The sequence below is a fragment of the Anolis sagrei genome, chromosome 9, assembly GCF_037176765.1.
Source record: "Anolis sagrei isolate rAnoSag1 chromosome 9, rAnoSag1.mat, whole genome shotgun sequence".
In the NCBI taxonomy this organism is placed as follows: domain Eukaryota; kingdom Metazoa; phylum Chordata; class Lepidosauria; order Squamata; family Dactyloidae; genus Anolis; species Anolis sagrei.
Genome location: NC_090029.1, coordinates 13,462,451 through 13,483,376, shown reverse-complemented (window position 1 = coordinate 13,483,376; position 20,926 = coordinate 13,462,451). Strand labels below are relative to the sequence as shown.

The following is a 20,926-nucleotide window of genomic DNA, read 5'->3' as shown; positions in this document are numbered from 1 at the left end:
AACTTCCCACATGGAATCCCCATGACCATCAGAAAATACTGCATTTTCTGATGGTCTTTGGTGACCCCTCTGACACCCCCTCACGACCCCCACAGGGGCCCCGACCCCCAGGTTGAGAAATACTGTTCTAACACAATACGTTCTCTTTAGGCATGTTCTAAGTCCTCCAGGATAGTTCGATGGTATTCTTAGATCAGAGTTCCTTCATTTCAAGATGTTTGCTCTTGAAATGTTCACACTATATTTACTCCTATCCACCAGCAGATACTCGCTGGAGGAAAGTGACATGTCTGTTGCCATAAAGGTGCAAGACACAACTGGGCAAATGGTGCCGTTCAGTCTAGTTGTTCAATCTGGGCTAGGTAGGAGTATCTGCTAGCAACTTGCACATTTCCAGACATAGATAGCTTTCCAAATGCAACCTGTAGGAAGAAATGGAACATTTGCTTTGTCCCAGTGCCAGGTTTCTGTGCCACAATGCCATCGAGATGCTGAGATGGCAGCTCAACTCTGACTAATCTCATGGCATACCCTCAAAGACTGGATGCCTTCCAGATCTTTGCTGAGCATCTTCGGCAAAATGATGGTGGGGCCCAGCTCTTGCTAAGAGTCTAAGTAAGCCAAAGGGCTCATTTCATGCAAGCATCCCAGAAAACTACCAAGCTTGCAAACTTTGTGTTTTGTCTATCTGTTTGTTTGTTTGTGTGTTTTGTTAAAAATGTAATACAAATGTCTGGTTGCTCCTGACACGATAAATAAATAAGTAAATCTCAGAAAATGTTGTCTTATCAGGTAGATCAAAATTACAATCAATCAATCATGTATATTGTCAAGACTGAAGGGAGTGGAGAAAGATACGTTAACCCAGCCTTCTGAGTAGGCAATTTTGAAGCTAATTGAATGTTTAAAAGCCCTCTTGATTATGAATAAGCTACAACAGACTTTCCTCCTCTCTTTTTTTACTAGAAACAAGGTCAACTCTGTCATTAGACCAAGCTGGGAATCAAGGCATCTTCTAGAAATGGAGACCCATACAAGTCAAATCACAAACGTACAAAACGTTCTTAGAAAGTAAGTAGAATCATAGAATCCTAGAGTTGGAAGAGACCTGGTGGACCATCCAGTCCAGCCTCATTCTGCTAAGAAGCATGAAAATCACATTTAAAGCACCCCCGACAGATGGTCATCCAGCCTCTGCTTCAAAGCCTCCAAAGAAGGAGACTCCACCACACTCCACAATGGAGAGAGAGTTCGAGAGAGAGTTCAAGAGAGAGTTCCACTTCTGAACAGCTCTCTCTCCGAGTTACAAAGTTCTTCCTCATGTTCAGGTGTAATCTCCTTCCTTTCCTGTAGTTTGAAGCCAGTGTTCCATTGCATCCTAGTTTCCAGGGCAGCAGAAAGGAAGCCTGCTCCCTGTGACTTCCCCTCACATCTTGATCCATGGCCCTCATCCTGTCTCCTCTCCACCTTCTTTTCTGCAGGCTAAACATCCCCAGTTCTTGAAGCCCATCTATCCTCATAGGGCTTGTTCTCCAGTCCCTGGATCCTTTGAGTCACCCTCTTCCTCTGGACACAGTATTACAGCTTAAAGTCAACATCTCCCTTCAAGTGTGGTGCCCAGAATGGGGCACACTGTGATTCCAGGTAAAGTGGTCTGACCAAGACAGAATAGAATAGATCCGGGGTAGCAGGACTTCCCTGGATCTAGGTACGAGGCTCATCTTGATGCAGGCCAAAATCCCATTGGCTATTTGAACTGCTGCGTGACATTCCTGGCTCCTGTTCCCCTTCCTCCCCACGAGGACTCCAAGATCTTTTCTGCATGTTCTGTTGTTGAGCCAGGCATCGTCCCCCATTCTGTCTCTTGGCCTTTCCTTTTTTCTGTCTAAGTGGAGTCTCTTTATCCCTGCTGAATTTCGTTGTGTTCATTTTGGCCAATCATCTCTCTAACTTGTGAAGATCCCTTCGACTTCCACTCCTGTCTTCTGGAGTATTGGCTCTCCCTCCCAATTTGGTCCCGTCTGCAAACTTGATGATCCTGCCTTCTAACCCTTCATCTACGTCATTAAGAAAGAGGTTGAAGAGGACCGGGCCCAGGAGGGAACCCTACTTTTGGCACTCCAGTATGTTGGATCCTCTACATTAATTACACTGTTCTACAAATTTTCAGTTTTTCTCAGTTACGGAAACGAAATGTGTCGTTTCTTAATAAATTTAACATGCTGAATTCAAATATAATAATTAAATGTGTTAATTGGCTCTGGTTTTTATGCAACAACTATTTCAATTTTCTCCACAATAGGTAATTCGTTAATATTATGATAATGCGGCTAACCTTACTGCATGTATATAAACCATGAATATTTACTAAATTTTAGTCAAATTATATTGCCAATAGTTTATACATGAGAAATATTTATTTAATTAGTCTATTGTTTATGTTTGTGCAGCAAGAAACTATATTAGTAGGCCTAATGCCGTTGAAAAGTCTGAAAGTTTAAATGTCGCTTTAATTGTGACTTTAGTTTTTATCCTGTTTGCTTCTCTTGACTTTTCTTTCAAGGAAAGGATTGTCTCTTACAATGCTCCAGTCTGACAGCATTGACAGAGTCCATTGGCCTTGATATCTTTTTTCCATAGTGCTTTATTTACACACGTGCGAGGCATAAATACAGTAAAAAGAACAATGTAAAACGATGTTTAACGATACTGTCTGAGTCTTCAACTGACTGACCCTCACCGCTCAAAAGTCTGGCCTTATATAGGGCTTTCTGGCTTTTGCACACGGCACTAATACTGCGTCATCAAACTTTCTAGAGTATTCTAGAATCTTCCATAGTGTAAGTCGCAACATGCATTTTTTCAACCATACGTGATCATGTGATTGCTTATATCATAAAAACTAGAGCCAATATACATTTTAAATGTCATTTTCGTTTTCAGCACCCCAAAATCATAAAAGAACAACTATTTTCAGGCCCACAACTTTTTCTCAGTTGAACAGTGTTATATAATGCTATACATTACCAAAACAAAACATAGGCAACCCTGCCTTTGTAGCCTCCAGTCCCTCTCCCCAGAAAAAGGTAGTAAAAGTTGTGAAAGATTGGAGGAAAATAAATTACCAATCCTTGTTGTGACTTGCCTTCCTTTTGGTGTCAATTCCAAGAGTAAACAGCAATGACCAGTAAAAACTCATCTCAAGCATGTAGTACCAATACTGGGAGGGCAGAACGGACTGCAAAGAGGAAGGAAAGAAGAAGCCCATGAATATTTTTTGTAATGTAAGTGCAAAGCAGGCCACATGGTGAATTGGTCTGAATCTGGACTAGAGGTTCCTCCAAATGAGGGTTGGAAGACCCACTCAGTCGTGGATTCTGAAAAGGAATGTCCCTTCCAGAACGCCCAGTGCTGCTATTACCAGTTGTATACAAAACATATTTTCCAAAGGGTGTCTGAAACCAAATCCAGCATCCATAGCCCAACAAAGGATGTGACATGGATATAATGTCTCCAAAATCAAGACTCCAAAAGAATGGACATCACTCACGTGGAATGGGTAGTTCAGCCACACCAGCCAGATATCATGAAACCAGGGTTTCTGGAAGGAACATAGAGTATCAAATGAAAAATCAGAATTATTGCCCACCTGATGGGGCCACTGGAACACTGCACATCAATGTGTGTGCCCCTCTACCATTAAATCAGTACCCTTATACCCTCAGCTCAGCCCAGGCTCGTAGCCAGGATTTTGATTCCGGGGGGGGGGGGGGTGAGTTTGATTCAGGGGGGCTGAATCTGAGTGAGAGAGGGTCTACCCTAGCAAACTGTCAGGTTTTACAATGTATTGTAATGTAATATAGCTGAATCATGCACTGCTAATGGGCTTCTATTGGAAATGCTGAGTCATGCATTAACTGTATATAGGGCATCATTTGGGGAATGTGTTCTGGCCTAGTCCAGGTGATTGTGAATGATGTAATCCTGGGTCTGAGTTAAGTTAATGAGTTGGGAACCAATCAGAGATTGCTATGTGTAATTGTATAGAATTGTATATAAGGAAGTCATGTACAGTGTATATTTCTCCTTGTGCTGTGATGTTGTTCATCGAAGGCTCTATGTAATTAAAAGAACCTGTCTGCTAAGACAAGATATAACTGTATGCTGTGGTAAGTTTCTAATATCATCTAGACTGGGGGAAAGACAATGGTAAAACTGACAATGGCCGGGCATGTGCTCAAGTGTCTGTAAAAGGTTCCAGAGTGACTGCAGGCTGTGGGAGCAGTTGACTGAAAATACTGTGCAAAAAGAAGCTACTGGACAGAGCTGAAGTTGTGCAACTGAAGTTGTGCCACTGAATTGTGAAGTTAATTTTTTGTATCGTTATCCCAATACCCCCATGCATATGGGATATATTGAGCATGGTGATCAGATCATGATAGGAATAAACATAACAGTTTAAGTAATGTACCAGTAAGGCCTTCTCGTGGACCACCCTGATAATTGGGGGGGGGGGGGGGGGCTGAAGCCCCTCAACTCCCCCCCCCCCCCCCCGGTTACGGGACTGGATCAGGCCTATCTGGATAGTAACAAGATCCTTTCAAGAGAGTGCAGACCATTCTATACAAATCATTCCAAACACCATAAAGATTGATAAACAGGCAGAATGTGTTTTCAACAGTTGTGCCAAATTGTAAAATGCAATGTGTCCAAAGGTTTGCCCATGCTTGATATAGATACATTATATATAATATAATAGATCATATAATATATAAACATATTTTCGGGTGTCATGAGAAACTTTTGCTTCAAAAAGGGCTCTGTGGCAGAAAAAGTGTGAGAAACCCTGACCAAAGCTGTCTCTTTGCATTTTGCAAACTTTTACCTTGTGTGGAAGGATGCCTTCACCCAAACCCAAATGTAGAACTTGTGGCAAGTCTTGAGAAAGTGGATTAGAGATTGCCGAGCAGGTTACATTTTGATTAAAAGTTTTCTATTAAAGTGTGACTATCATTTCCTATTGAACTTACATCATAGAGAAATATAATTCCAGCCGTAAATGAGGTAGTATAGAATACAAATCGCCAACTGTAAAATAAATAAGATCAGATCAGAAATTGAATGCACACGTGCATATGCACACAGAATCTAATATAAGGGTAATGTTCTTTTTCCATAGGCTTGGGAGACTTCTTGCTCTTTTTTTTGCATAAATATCTATTGCTTTGCATTCTGGATTTCTGTTGATCACGGTTAGTTCAAACCAGTTTGCAGCTTCATTTCCAATCACGATTTCAAACTGGGAGGTACGATTAATACAAAATAGTCTGGAACAGCTACAAGAGGAAGTGGAATTGGCTCTAAAATTGTTAACAGTGGATAATAGCTTATTTATTATTATTATTATTATTTTGGCCGTGTCAGGAGCGACGTGAGAAACTGCAAGTCGCTTCTGGTGTGAGAGAATTGGTCATCTGCAAGGACGTTGCCCAGGGAACACCCGGATGATTTGATGTTTTATTATCCTTGTGGGAGGCTTCTCTCATGTCCCCGTATGAGGAGCTGGAGCTGATAGAGGGAGCTCATCAACGCTCCCCCCGGATTCGAACCTGCGACCTGTCGGTCTTCAGTCCTGTCGGCACAGGGGTTTAACCCACTGTGCCACCGGGGGCTCCTAATAGTATATTCAGGCATGTGTATGCAAAGGGATCATATGATGCTGGCGGGGACGAGGGACAGGGCCTTTTCTATGGTGGCCCCTCGGCTGTGGAACGCCCTTCCCATGGACATTAGATCAGCCCCTTCGTTAATGGTGTTTCGAAGAAAACTAAAAACCTGGCTGTTCGAACAGGCGTTCGGTTAAACAATGCAATGTACACGATGAATATAGGAAACGGAATTATGGAAGACGAATTGGATCACGATTCTAGTTACGAGACCTTAATGTGTTGTTATTGATATGTCATTTTGTATATTATGCTGTTAATGGTTTTTAAATTTTGTATGCTGTTGGATTGACTTTTGCTCTTGTTGTAAACCTCGTTGAGTCGCCTACAAGGCTGAGAAATTGCGGTATACAAGCAAAGTAAATAAATAAATAAATGCAGGTTGAAGTCTACAAAATAACAAAGTCTCTCAAATAGCCTCAAAGATGCTACAAGAGCCCTTTGCATCTTGAGCCAAACTGACATGGCTTTGCCTTTGCAGACTATGTCTATGTGTATGTTCACCTAGACATAGGTTTTGCTTCATTTGGTGGAACTTACTTCAAAGGTAATGTCGGATCTTTGGCTCTAAGGGATCCATTTTCAAAACTAAATGCTAAATTTAGCTTCGCTATTCTGGGAGCTGAGGAAGAAACTGAAGAAGGAAGAGGCACAATGACAGAGTGGCGCCCATCCCCACCTGCAATTAGGACCTACAATTTATTTATTTATTTTGGTTGTGTTAGGAGCAACTTGAGAAACTGCAAGTCGCTTCTGGTGTGAGAGAATTGACCGTTTGCAAGGACATTGCCCAGGGGACATCCGGATGATTTTTTGATGTTTTATCATCCTTGTGGGAGGCTTCTCTCATGTCCCCGAATGAGGAGCTGGAGCTGATAGAGGGAGCTCATCCGCCTCTCCCTGGATTCAAACCTGTGACCTGTCGGTCTTCAGTCCTGCCGGCACAGGGGTTTAACCCACTGCGCCACCGGGGGCTCCATAGGACCTATAATGAAAGACTAACAGATTCAATTTAAAAAGCCATTATGCTGTCCAATGGGGATGGAATGATGCAGGATACACAACAACCTGTGTGAAGATGCATGGAGCAGTTGGTTGGAGTGTTTACTAGGCTTGGGCGATCAAGAAAAAAATTGGTTCTAAACTCGTTTCGTTTCTAGGGTGCGCTAGCGTTTCGAAATTCTGAGGACTTCCGAAATTTAAGATTTCGAAATTTTGAAATTTCCGAAATTTTGTAAATTACGAATTGATTTGTTAATGGCGGATTGCACAATATGCTAAAAAAACCTCCAAATGGGACAGGGGGAACTTCTGAAGCTTCCCTCTCCCTCTGTTGTTGACTGTTGGTGTGATAAAACAAACAACAACTATATTATATTATATTATAATTATATATTATATTATATTATTATAATATTATTATATTATATATTATTATAATAATAATATAATATATATAATATAATATAATAATTTATAATATATATAATATAATAATTTATTATATTATATATATTATATTATATTATTATAATATTACTATATTATATTATTGTATATTATTGTTGTTGTTCATTCGTTCAGTCGTCTCCGACTCTTCGTGACTTCATGGACCAGCCCACGCCAGAGCTCCCTGTCGGCCGTTACCACCCCCAGCTCCCTCAAGGTCAGTCCAGTCACTTCAAGGATGCCATCCATCCATCTTGCCCTTGGTCGGCCCCTCTTCCTTTTGCCTTCCACTTTCCCCAGCATAATTGTCTTCTCTAGGCTTTCCTGTCTCCTCATGATGTGGCCAAAGTACTTCAACTTTGTCTCTAGTATCTTTCCCTCCAGTGAGCAGTCAGGCTTTATTTCCTGGAGGATGGACTGGTTGGATCTTCTCGCAGTCCAAGGCACTCTCAACACTTTCCTCCAACACCACAGCTCAAAAGCATCGATCTTCCTTCGCTCAGCATTCCCTAAGGTCCAGATCTCACATCCGTAGGTGACTACAGGGAATACCATGGCTTTGACTAGGCGGATCTTTGTTGCCAGTCTGATGTCTCTACTCTTCACTATTTTATCGAGACTGGACATTGCTCTCCTCCCAAGAAGTAAGCGTCTTCTGATTTCCTGGCCACAGTCTGCATCTGCAGTAATCTTTGCACCTAGAAATACAAAGTCTGTCACGGCCTCCACGGTTTCTCCCTCTATTTTCCAGTTGTCAATCATTCTTGTTGCCATAATCTTGGTTTTTTTGACGTTTAGCTGCAACCCGGCTTTTGCACTTTCTTCTTTCACCTTGATTAGAAGGCTCCTCAGCTCCTCCTCGCTTTCGGCCATGAGGGTGGTGTCATCTGCATATCTGAGGTTGTTAATGTTTCTTCCAGCAATTTTCACCCCAGCTTTGCATTCATCCAGCCCCGCACATCGCATGATGTGTTCTGCATACAAGTTAAAAAGGTTGGGTGAGAGGATGCAGCCTTGCCGTACGCCTTTCCCAATCTTGAACCAGTCTGTTGTTCCGTGGTCAGTTCTAACTGTTGCTACTTGGTCCTTGTACAGATTCCTCAGGAGAGAGACAAGGTGGCTTGGGATGCCCATCCCACCAAGAACTTGCCACAATTTATTATGATCCACACAGTCAAAGGCTTTAGAATAGTCAATGAAGCAGAAGTAGATGTTTTTCTGAAACTCCCTGCCTTTCTCCATTATCCAGCGGATATTGGCAATCTGGTCTCTTGTTCCTCTGCCTTTTCTAAACCCAGCTTGAACATCTGGCAACTCTCGCTCCATGTATTGTTGGAGTCTTCCTTGCAGGATCTTGAGCATTACCTTACTGGCGTGAGAAATAAGGGCCACTGTACGGAAGTTGGAGCAGTCCTTCGCATTTCCCTTTTTTGGTATGGGGATATAAGTTGATTTTTTCCAGTCTGATGGCCATTCTTGTGTTTTCCATATTTGCTGGCAAATGGCATGCATCACCTTGACAGCATCATCTTTTAAGATTTTAAACAGTTCAGCTGGGATCCCGTCGTCTCCTGCTGCCTTGTTGTTAGCAATGCTTCTTAAGGCCCATTCAACCTCACTCCTCAGGATGTCTGGTTCTAATTCATTCACCACACCATCATAACTATCCTCAATATTATTATCCTTCCTATACAGATCTTCTGTATAGTCTCGCCACCTTCTCTTGATCTCTTCAGCTTCTGTTAGGTCCCTGCCATCTTTGTTTCTTATCATACCAATTTTTGCCTGAAATTTACCTCCAATGTTTCTAATTTTCTGGAAGAGGTCTCTTGTCCTTCCTATTCTGTTGTCTTCTTCCACTTCCATGCATTGCTTATTTAAAAATGGTTCCTTATCTCTTCTGGCTAACCTCTGGAATTGCGCATTTAACTGGGCATATCTCCCCTTTTCACTGTTTCCTTTTGCTTTCCTCCTTTCTTGGGCTACTTCCAGTGTCTCAGCAGACAACCATTTTGCCTTCTTGGTTTTCTTTTTCTTTGGAACGTACTTTGTTGCCGTCTCCTGAACAATGTTGCGGACTTCTGTCCATAGTTCTTCTGGGACTCTGTTTACTAAATCTAGTCCTTCAAATCTGTTCTTCACTTCCACTGTATATTCGCTAGGAATGTTAGTGAGATTATATCTAACTGGTCTGTGTATTTTCCCTGATCTCTTTAGTTTTATTTTAAATTGAGCAATAAGAAGTTCGTGATCTGAGCTACAGTCAGCCCCAGGTCTTGTTTTCACCGACTGGATGGATGTCCGCCACCTTTGGCTGCAAAGGATGTAGTCAATCTGATTTCGGTGCTGACCATCTGGTGAAGTCCATGTGTAAAGCCGTCTTTTAGGTTGTTGGAAGAGAGTGTTTGTTATACACAGTGAGTTTTCCTGGCAAAATTCTATCAGCCTGCGTCCCGCTTCATTTTGTTCTCCCAGACCATGCTTGCCTGTGATTCCAGTTGTCATTTGACTTCCCACCTTGGCATTCCAGTCTCCTGTAATGAAAATAATGTCTCTTTTTGGTGTATTATCCAGTAGGTCCTGCAGATCCTCATAAAACTGATCTACTTCTGCTTCTTCAGCAGCTGTGGTTGGGGCGTATATTTGGATCACTGTGATGTTGAAAGGCTTTCCTTGCACTCGAATTGAGATCATTCTGTCATTTTTTGGGTTGTATCCAAGCACTGCTTTAGCGAATTTCTTATTAATTATGAAGGCTACTCCATTTCTTCGATGTTCCTCTTGTCCGCAGTAGTAGATCTGGTGGTCATCTGATGTGAAGTGGCCCATTCCAGTCCATTTCAGTTCGCTGATCCCCAGAATGTCTATCTTTAGTCTTGACATCTCACCAATAACAATATCCAATTTGCCCTGGCTCATAGATCTTACATTCCAGGTTCCTATGGTGTGTTGATCTTTAGAGCATCGGATTCGTCGTTCGCCTCCAGTACCGTCGGCCGCTAGCCTTCCTTTCGGCTTTGAGCTAGCTGCGTCATCACATCTGGGGCTAGTTGAACTTATCCTCTGCTCCTCCCCAGTAGCATTTTGGCCATCTTCCGACCTGGGAGTCCCATCTTCCAATGGCATACCGACATATCTCTGGTTGTACTGGTCCATTTAGTTTTCTTGGCAAGGATACTGGAGTGGTTTGCCATTGCCTTCCCCAGGGATCACGCTTGGTCTGACCTCTCTGCCACAACCGTCCCGTCTTGGGTGGCCCTTCACGGTTTCGCTCATGACATCATTGAGGTGCTCAAGCTCCAGCGCCCCGACAAGGCGGTGATCCTTTGCTGGAGATTGTATATTATATTATTATTATATATTATATTATTTATTATATATTATTATATTATATTATAATATATTATATATATTATATTATATTATAATATACAATTATAATATAATATAATAATAATATAGTAATATAATATATAATATAATAATATAATATAATATACAATACAATGCACCAGACATACGAAAATAATTACGAAATAATTATGAAATAATTACGAAAATTGGAAAAAATTGTTTCGATTCTTAATTACTCCTCACACTATTCCTGCATGGCTCGATATTGGATCATAAGCTAATTTAAATACGAATCAATAACGAATAACGAAATTAACGAACTGGATTGCCCAAGCCTAGTGTTTACATGCCCAATAATAATTAATTATGGAAAAGTTGGCCACCGTTGGCCTTTCTCAGCAATCACTTTCAGACTGCGGCTGTTAATTAGTTCTTTGATTAGATTCCAATTAATCTTTGTTGACTATGCAATTTGTAAGAACAGCCAGGCACCGCTCCATCATGTCTCATCCCAAGAGCGATGCAAGGCCTTCCCTTCACCCCAACTTCATCCCCACTGCTTTGAGTCCCCTTTGGGGGATATAAAGTGGGGTTTAGCATGTAGCCTATTGGCCATATCACAACATTTGAAAATCACATTTAATACATACACGTACAGCATACAACTCACAGTACAATATAAGTGAAAATAAACATAAAGCAGGGTATAGACAATAATAATACTAACAACAACTGCCACTGCCCTTGCCTTGGGTGGGAAGAAGAGCAGCCAGAGCCTTTGGACTTAGTGCTCTCCTCAACTGCCACCCCACTTTCCTTGTGTGTTGTTTCTTATTAGACTGCAAGTATGAGTGCAAAGAACTGCCACAATTGCAAAGTATTCATGCAAAGTGTTGTCTATTCTGATGGTGCAAAATGCACTGGGATTGTGGCGCAGCTGGCTGAGTGTCAGCTGCATTAAGATCACTCTGACCAAAAGGTCATGAGTTCGAAGCCAGCCCGGGTTGGAATGGGTTTCCAACCAATTGTGTAGCCTGTTGTCGACCTTTGCAACCCGAAAGACAGTTGCATCTGTCAAGTAGGAAAATTAGGTACCACCTTAAAGTGTGGGGAGGCTAAATTAACTAATTTATGAGGCCATAAAAAAAGACTCCAGCAAAGCACTCCAGGAAAAAAGCATGCGGGGAATGCGGAAGTACTTCATCAGCGTCGCAGATGGATGACGAAAGCGACAGCTCCCCTGGAGGCCAGAAAAAGTTAAATAGCCTCTGTGTATGTCTGTATATGTTGTATGTCAAAATTGGCATTGAATGTTTGCCTTATATGTGTATACTGTAATCCGCCCTGAGTCCCCTGCGGGGTGAGAAGGGCGGAATATAAATGCTGTAAATAAATAAATAAATGCATCAATAAATAAGATTTTCTACGTGGCCATGAGGCTCTCAGGATATAGCTGAGCTAGAACTTCCATCAGCCCTGATAATGGGCATTGCACTCCTGCAACAGCAAAAGGGTCACACGTTTGTTCCCTGTTCATCCTCGTCAGCATATGTGTCAAGCTCAAAGTCAGAAGCTGAGCTACAGCTCCTGTATTCCTCATCATTAGACATCATGACTAGAGCTGATGGGAGTGGTGATACAGTAACATCTGGAAAGCAGCTGTTTGTTCTGCTTAGTCAGGATAGTTGGGTTGAAAATTAGACCCAAGGCTGAGGGATGTTATGTCTTCACAGTGTCCGTTAATTTTTCCCCCAACCTCAGAGATGGAAGTCCTGCTGGGTTGCCATTCCCATTATCCTCAGCCCACATGGCAGATCATCAAAAGTCATGGGAGCTTTTGTTCAAGAACACCTGAGGACCCAAACTGGGTAAAAACCAAAGAGCACCGATCACTCTGTCAAAAATATATGGTTGGGCCTCTGTATCCATGGATTCTCTGAGCATGGATTCAATGGCTCTTCAAAGGTAACCATATGGCTGAGGTGGCCCTCAATGAAGATGAGTTGGACACTGCTTCTCAACAGAGTCAAGGGTTCCAACCTGGCATTCCATCTCTCCTGCTCGGTTGCTACATTTTCTGAGAAACAGATATAGACAGAAATATATGATATAGATTTGGCATTGATGCCTCTTACCAAGCCTCCTGGAATTTCTTGTGTAAAGTTGGGATTTCTAGATTTCGCCGTCGCCTGAACCATTTTTCTACCAGGTGCATCGTCCAATTACACTTTTTGGCTAATCCGCGTATCTCTGACTAGAAAAGGAAGGGAAAAATCAGTGGCAGCCAAGTTTTGAAAGGTGCATGTTACCAACTAAGATACAATTATTCCCATGCTAAGAATGCCGTTTTGATCAATCAATCAATATGTTTATTCCACCGGCCCAAGGCCAGGACAAAAAGCCACAAAATGTACAGAAAAGTATGTTCAGCGTAAGCAAAGAAATGAAGACATGAAATAAAGGTTATTATCATTCCAACACAAATAATAATAATGTTAAAATTGCAGATAAATTACAAATAAAATTTTGCACTCCCTAGTCTCCATAACAATGTATGTGTTGGTACGGCTGTACCAGGAGCTCCAATTTTATTTGCTTTGTATTAAATGTTTGCTTGCAGTCCAAGGTTCCTGGGATTCTGCAGGTGGCTTCCTTTGGTTGCAGTCATAGAGCAAGTCACCTGTCCATCATTATTAAGTTTTGGTTCCGCCCCTTGCTCAGGGCAATTGGGAAGGGAAGGGAGCCATTTTTAGTTAGTCTCAGTAAGGAAAGCTAATGTACAGGACATGTCCAAGCTTCTCCTGTACAAAAGCTTCAATCCTTAAGACTTTCTGGGGGAGAACAGTCTTAAGTCATCAACATCCCTCCTTGCTTTCAGAAGGAAGCTAAAAACCTGGATGTGGGACCAGGCCTTCGGGTAAGCTGGCAGATGGACAAAGACAACCAATGACGACCAGAGTAGGAAAGGACAATGACGATGTTAGATGGATTACGAATCATGAATTGGCGAACATTGACCACAAGATGATTTTATTGCTGCTAGTATACTGTTGATTGTTTGAATTAGTTATATTGACATTATATGATAAATTTGTGTATTGTATTTTGTATTGTATTTTGTGAATTGTTAGGCATTGAATTGTGCCTTTTGTAAGCCGCCCTGAGTCCCCCCCTAGGGGGTTGAGAAGGGCGGGGTAGAAGCACTCCAAATAAATAAATAAATAATAAAGAGCATCCAAAGATCTCCAAAGATTTCCAGGGAAACAGCCCTAAAGCTTTAAGGAATTTCGGAGGGTAAACAGTTTGGAAGACCAAAGAACTCCAGCTGGAGAATCTACTGGCCTTTACTGGTAGGTCCACTCGGTGCTCGAGACACAGATCGACCCGGTAGCGGAGCCCACATCAGTAAGGCTTAGATTACAGTCAGCCTGGGAGAAGTTAAAAAGAGATTTTCCTTAAAGTAAAGTAACAGTTACTGAAGACAATTGCCTGTCCTTCGTGGACAAGATTAGGAAGCCACCAGTTGCATAAAAGCCTGGAAGCATTTGTTTAACTTTACTGAAGACAAGAGAAGTTTCTGTTTGATTGTTCATTAATAAAGGACTTTGTTATACTTCACAAACCATCTAAAGACCACTTGTGGTGGAAAATCTTTAAGAACTTCTCCTTGGGCCCCCCTGGCTTCCCGCTGGGATCAATTTGCACGTTCTATCTTAAAGGCAATTCTTTACAGGCCCAGCGTATGACAGAACAATGTATGGCAATTTTATCTAGCTCTCTCATTCTTATCTTTTTTTACTGCCAAGGACAAAAGGGCAGCTTTAGATTTTACATATTCATTGAAGTCCATAAGCAGGGCCGTAGCTAGAAAAAAATTTCGGGAGAGGTTGAAATTTTCGCAGGGGGGGGTTGAAATTTTCACGGGGGGTTTGAAATTTTCATGGGGGGTTGAAATTTTCGCAGGGGGTTGAAATTTTCATGGGGGGTTTGAAATTTTCACGGGGGGGGGTTGAAATTTTTGCAGGGGGGTTGAAATTTTCATGGGGGGTTTTGAAATTTTCGCAGAGGGGGTTGAAATTTTCAGGGGGGGTTTGAAATTTTCGTGGAGGGGTTGAAATTTTCACAGGGGGGTTGAAATTTTCATGGGGGAGTTGAAATTTTCATGGGGGGGTTGAAATTTTCGCAGGGGGGTTTGAAATTTTCATGGGGGGTTTGAAATTTTCACGGGGGGGTTTGAAATTTTCGCGGGGGGTTGTCAATATTTGCTTGAGATAGTGCTTGCAGTTCTGGAGGGACTCTTAATTTTTTGTATCTCATAGACTTAGCATGGGGATTTGGTTAACCAGTTAAAATTCATGAGTAAACCAGGTTTTTAAAAAAATCTGAAACATTTTGGGGGGGGGGTTGAACCCCTAACCCCCCCCCCCTCGCTACAGGCCTGTCCATAAGCAAACATTCAAACGATTCTACAAGAACAGGCATGGGCCAACTTCGGCCCTCCAGATGTTTTGGACTTCAACTTGCACAATTCCTAATAGCCGGTAGACTGTCAGGAATTGTGGGAGCTAAAGTCCAAAACACCTGGAGGACCAAAGTTGGCCCATGCCTGTACAAGAGGGTTCCTTCCCATTGTCATTAGTCAGCAAAAGGTCTCAGAAATCTTTCCCTGGGATCACGATGCAGAGGACAATTCAACACATAATGCACAATGCCTTTCACCTGACTAGATTGCACCATCAGCAAGCATCTCTACATTTTCCAGAGAGGGAACCATCTTACTAGTTACAACCAGGGCCGTAGCCAGAAAAAAAATTCGGGAGGGGTTGAAATTTTCGGGGGGGGGGGGGTTGAAACCTGCCTCCTAGCTCACGCTGAAGCCAAGAGCACAGCAAGGGGCAGAGCAGCCTTCAATAGCCTGCAGCTCTTCCCCTGTCAACCACCTCCACCAAGTCTGGCCTCCTTAATGAGAGCATTCAACACACACACACCCAACTTCAGGCCTGTAGTGAGGGGGGTTTTTTTAGGGGTTCAAACCGCCCCCCTGAAATGTTTCAGATTTTTTTAAAAACCCAGTTTACTCATGAATTTTAACTGGTTAACCAAATCCCCATGCTAAGTCTATGAGATGCAAAAAATTAAGAGTCCCCCCAGAACTGCAAGCACTATCTCAAGCAAATATTTATTTCTTTATTTATTTATTTATTATTCGAACTTATATGCTGCCACTCCCCTGGGGCTCGGAGCGGCTTGCAAGAACAGGCTAAAATCTAACACAATTTAAAAAGAATTTAAAACAATTTAAAAATAACAATATCAGAGATCAAAGTCCCGTTGAAACAGATATGTCTTACATGCCCTGCGGAAAGCTGATAAGTCCCGCAAGGCATGGACTTCAGGTGGCAGAGTATTCCAGAGAATAAATTGTCAATATTTAAGGCCTTGCATGGTCTGGGGCCGATGTACCTGAGGGACCACTTCACCCCCTACCAACCCCAGAGATCCCTCCGTTCTGAGGACCAAGATCTATTGGAAATTCCCAGTTTCAAGACCGTGCGTCTAACAGGAACCAGTCGCAGAGCCTTTACAGCAGTGGCACCATCACTCTGGAATACTCTGCCACCTGAAGTCCGTGCCTTGCGGGACTTATCGGCTTTCCACAGGGCCTGTTCTTGCAAGCCGCTCCGAGCCCCAGGGGAGTGGCGGCATATAAATTCGAATAATAAATAAATAAATAAATAAATATTTGCTTGAGATAGTGCTTGCAGTTCTGGAGGGACTCTTAATTTTTTGCATCTCATAGACTTAGCATGGGGATTTGGTTAACCAGTTAAAATTCATGAGTAAACCGGGTTTTTTTTTTAAAAAAATCTGAAATATTTCGGGGGGGGGGGGGTGTTGAACCCCTAAACCCCCCCCCCCCTCGCTACAGGCCTGGTTACAACAGACACTAAGAAGACTAATGAACACAAGATAGGATGAAAATGTCATGGGCTGGAGTGCATTTTAACATATCTGCTTATGAGATACTGGAATGTTGAAGGATCATTTTGGAATTCCCTTCCCTATTGTGGTCATTTCTTCAAGGTCTCTCGCCACAAAGAGGATCTGATCTTGAGGCCGTCGCAAAGGTGAATGCTTCCAAACAATTTCAAGGAATGCTTAATTGTAGGTGGTGTGTGTGTGTGAGTCCTAATCTTTTTCAGATTCTGAGCACTTTGCGACTACAAAGCATCCAGGCAATAATACCTCAACTGATTACATGGTTGTGACATTACAGGATTGCTTAATTCTGAATTAATCCTCGCTGAGTAAAAGGGTGTGATTGTGTGTGTGGCAGATGTCAGAAGGGAAAGATAACACTACAGGGACCTATGTGTGGGTTCCAAAAGTATTCCCTGTTGAACAGCAATGAATTTTGTTGTCACAATAAATGACACGGGAAGCACCACTGGTAAAATTATCAAATGACACAAATGGTTTGGCAGGATGATTCACTAGATCATTCTTTGATCAGTTTGTGACAATATTTTCCTTGAGAGACGTTCCCAGGCTTCACATTCACAACTCCTATGTTTTCAATGCCAGGTGTGGAAAACCTGGAGCCCTCCAGATACTATTGAGTTCCGAGTTTCATAATTTCTTACTGCTATCCAAGTTAGTTGGGAATAATGGGACTTAAGAGTCCAATAACAATAGGAGGACCACAAGTTTCCCACCCTTGCTTCTAAGGATGCACCTACAACAGGCATGGGCCAACTTGGGCCCTCCCTCCAGGTGTTTTGGACTTCAACTCCCACAATTCCTAACAGCCTCAGGCCCCTTCCTTTCCCCCAAGGCTGTTAGGAATTGTGGGAGTCGAAGTCCATACACCTGGAGGACGCAAGTTCACCCATGCCTATGCTATAATTATGTCATCCACCTATTACAAGATGTTGTCCACGTACTGAAGGAATTATGGGAGTTGAAGTCAAAAATATCTGAAGGGAGGGCCGAAGTTGGCCATGCCTGTGCTATGAGTTTGTTGTCCACAGCGGCGGCCCTAGGTAATTTTCAATGGTAAGCAAATAGTATTTTGAAACCCACTCCCCTTCCACCAACCAATCACTAATATATATTTTCTGTTCATTGTGGGAGTTCTGTGTGCCATATTTGGTTCAATTCCATCATTGGTGGAGTTCAGAATGCTCTTTGATTGTAGGTGAACTATACATCCCAGTAACTATAACTGGCATATCCCAAGGTCTATTTCCCCCAAACTCCATCTGTGTTTATATTTGGGCATATGGAATATTTGTGCCAAGTTAGGTCCAGATCCATCATTGTTTGAGTCCACAGTGCTCTCTGGATGTAGGTGAACTACAATTCTCAAGGTCAATGCCACCAAACCCTTCCTGTATTTTCTGTTGGTCATGGGAGCTCTGTGTGCCAAGTTTGGTTCAATTCCATCGCTGATGGAATTCAGAATGCTCTTTAATTGTAGGTGAACTATAAATCCCAGCAATTACAACTCCCAAATGACAAAGTCATAATTTTTTGAGTGATGGTCACTCCTTGTGTTGTGAGACGTTTTGTTGCCAAATTTGGTGTGATTTCATTCATTGGTTCTTTTGTTTTAAAGGTTCTCATTATGCACAGAGCCTTTTTCTATATATAGATTAAAGAGCTATATTTTATAGCTGTATATTTTATACAGATTTTAATTGCTTAACTGTATCATCTGATTGACTGATTTATACCTTTTTAGCCAAAGCCGTCCAATGTGTTTTAATAGTATGTGTAATGTTTGATTATTGATAGTATACAGCAACGAATGTTTGTCACTTTTGGTTTTTTGTAAGATGCAGTGAGTCCCTCGAGGGAGAGAGGGCAAGTTAGAAATAAAGTGTGTGTATATTTGTGTTTACACTTATTTTCATTTGGTGCAATTACATCCGGGGGGGGGGGGGGGGGGAGGGGGCACACACATGAGTTTTATTTTAATTTTCTCTATTTTTATTATTGTCCAATTAGAAATGTAGTAGTAAATGTTAATAAGATAAAGGATACGTAAAATTTTAAGATAAAATGAATATATAATTAGTAACACCGAAGAAGACCTTCTCTCCTTTTGTTCTGGTACGACTGTACCAGGAGCTCCAATTTCATTTGCTTTGTATTAAATGTTTGTTTGCAGTCCTAGGTTTCAGGGACTCTGCAGATAGGTGGCTTCTTTTGGCTGCAGTCATAGGGCAAGTCGCCTGTCCATCATCGTTAAGTTTTGGTCCCGCCCCTTGCTCAGGGCAATTGGGAAGGGAAGGGAGCCATTTTTTAGTTAGTCTCAACAAGGAAAGCTAATGTACAGGACGTATGCAAGCTTCCCCTGTACAAAAGCTTCAACTCTTAAGACTTTCCGGGGGAGAACAGTCTTAAGAGCATCCAAAGATCTCCAAGACTTTCCGGAGGGAAACAGTCTTAAGAGCAAACTCAAGAACTCCAGGGAAGCCTCCCCAAAGCTTTGAGGACCTTCTGGGGGAAAACAGTCTTAAGAGTCTCTAAAGATTTCCAGGGAAACAGCCCTAAAGACCAAAGAACTCCAGCTGGAGAATATCTAAGCCTTTATTGGTAGGTCCACTCGGCGTTCGAGATGCAGTTCGACCCGGTAGTGGAGCCCACATCAGTAAGGGTTACATTACAGTCAGCCTGGAAGAAGTTAAAAAGGGGACTTTCCTTTAAAGTAAAGAAGAAGTTATTGAAGACAGTTGCCTGTCCTTAGTGGGCAAGTTTACGAAGTCACCAGTTGCATAAACACCTCGGAGTTTAAGATCTTCTGGGGAGGCCCACCAATCTCACTCTATCACAAGTGAGATTGGTGGGGACGAGGAGCAGGGCCTTCTCGGTGGTGGCTCCTCACCTGTGGAATTCACTCTCTGGGGAAATTAGGTCATTGACATCCCTCCTCTCTTTTAGAAGGAAATTAAAAACATGGATATGGGACCAGGTTTTGGGTAATCTGGCAGATAAACAAAGGAGAAGCGACGACCAGAATTGATGGTTTTGACAATGTGGAATGAATTTACGGACTCTGAGCTGGCAAACGCTGAGCACTAGATTGGTTTTTATTGGTTATGCTGTATAATGGATAGTTTAATTGTTTTAATCACTGTTTATATATGTTTTATTTTTATCTTATTGTTGCGTTGGCATCGAATTGTGCCTTTTGTAAGCCACCCTGAGTCCCCCCTCGGGGGTTGAGAAGGGTGGGGTAGAAGTGCGAGAAATAAATAAATAAATAAATAATAAAGTCTGGAAGTTTTTGTTTAACTTTATTGAAGACAAGAGAAGTTTCTGTTTGATTGTTCATTAATAAAGGACTTTGTTATACTTCACAAGCCATCTAAAGATCATTTGTGGTGGGAAACCTCTGAGAACTTCTCCTTGGGCCCCCTGGCTTCCCACTGGGCAAAGGTTACACGTCCTGTTCTAAAGGAAATTCTTTACAGGCCCAGCGTGCGACAGAACACCTTTGTATTGATCTTTCACCTTTTGGGGCCTCTGCTCAGCAGAATGTGTTGGGAATCACCAGATGGTGCAAACTGATTACACTGTTCAACGGAGAAAAAGTTGCGGGCCTGAAAATAGTTGTTCTTTTATGATTTTGGGGTGCTGAAAACGAAAATAACATTTAAAAATGTATATTGGCTCTAGTTTTTATGATATAAACAATCACGTGATCACGTATGGTTGAAAAAATGCATGTTGTGACTTACACTATGGAAGATTCTAGAATATTCTAGAAAGTTTGATGACGAAGTATGAGTGCCGTGTGCAAAAGCCAGAAAGCCCTATATAAGGCCAGAGTTTTGAACGGTCAGTCAGTTGAAGACTGAGACAGTATCGTTAAACATCGTTTCACATTGTTCTTTTTACTGTAGTTCTGCCTTGCACGTGTGTAAATAAAGCACTATGGAAAAAAGATATCAAGGCAAATGGACTCCGTCAATGCTGTCAGACTACTGCTGGAGCATTGTGAGAGACAATCCTTTCCTTGAATACAAAAGAAAAGTCAAGAGAAGCAAACAGGATAAAAACTAAAGTCATGATTAAAGCGACATTTAAACTTTCAGACTTTTCAACTGCATTCGGCCTACTAATATAGTTTTTTGCTGCACAAACATAAACAATAGACGAATTAAATAAATATTTCTCATGTATAAACTATTGGCAATATAATTTGACTAAAATTTAGTAAATATTCATGGTTTATATACATGCAGTAAGGTTAGCCGCATTATCATAATATTAACGAATTACCTATTGTGGAGAAAATGGAAATAGCTGTTGCATAAAAACCAGAGCCAATTAATACATTTAATTATTATATTTGAATTCAGCGTGTTAAATTTATTAAGAAACGGCAC

General features: G+C 41.8%; 1 protein-coding gene across 2 annotated transcripts in view; it reads right to left on the bottom strand.

The window, feature by feature from the left end:
• Positions 1–20,926, bottom strand: part of CERS3 (ceramide synthase 3) — a 103,576-nt gene that overhangs the window by 43,448 nt on the left and 39,202 nt on the right. For both annotated transcript variants that reach the window (XM_060755667.2, XM_060755666.2), the window contains exons 4-7: positions 12,665–12,783; positions 5,031–5,088; positions 3,551–3,601; positions 3,146–3,238 (exon numbers count right to left, since the gene is read on the bottom strand). In XM_060755667.2, the coding sequence (XP_060611650.2) occupies positions 3,146–3,238; positions 3,551–3,601; positions 5,031–5,088; positions 12,665–12,783 (321 nt within the window). The remainder of the gene's footprint in view (positions 1–3,145; positions 3,239–3,550; positions 3,602–5,030; positions 5,089–12,664; positions 12,784–20,926) is intronic.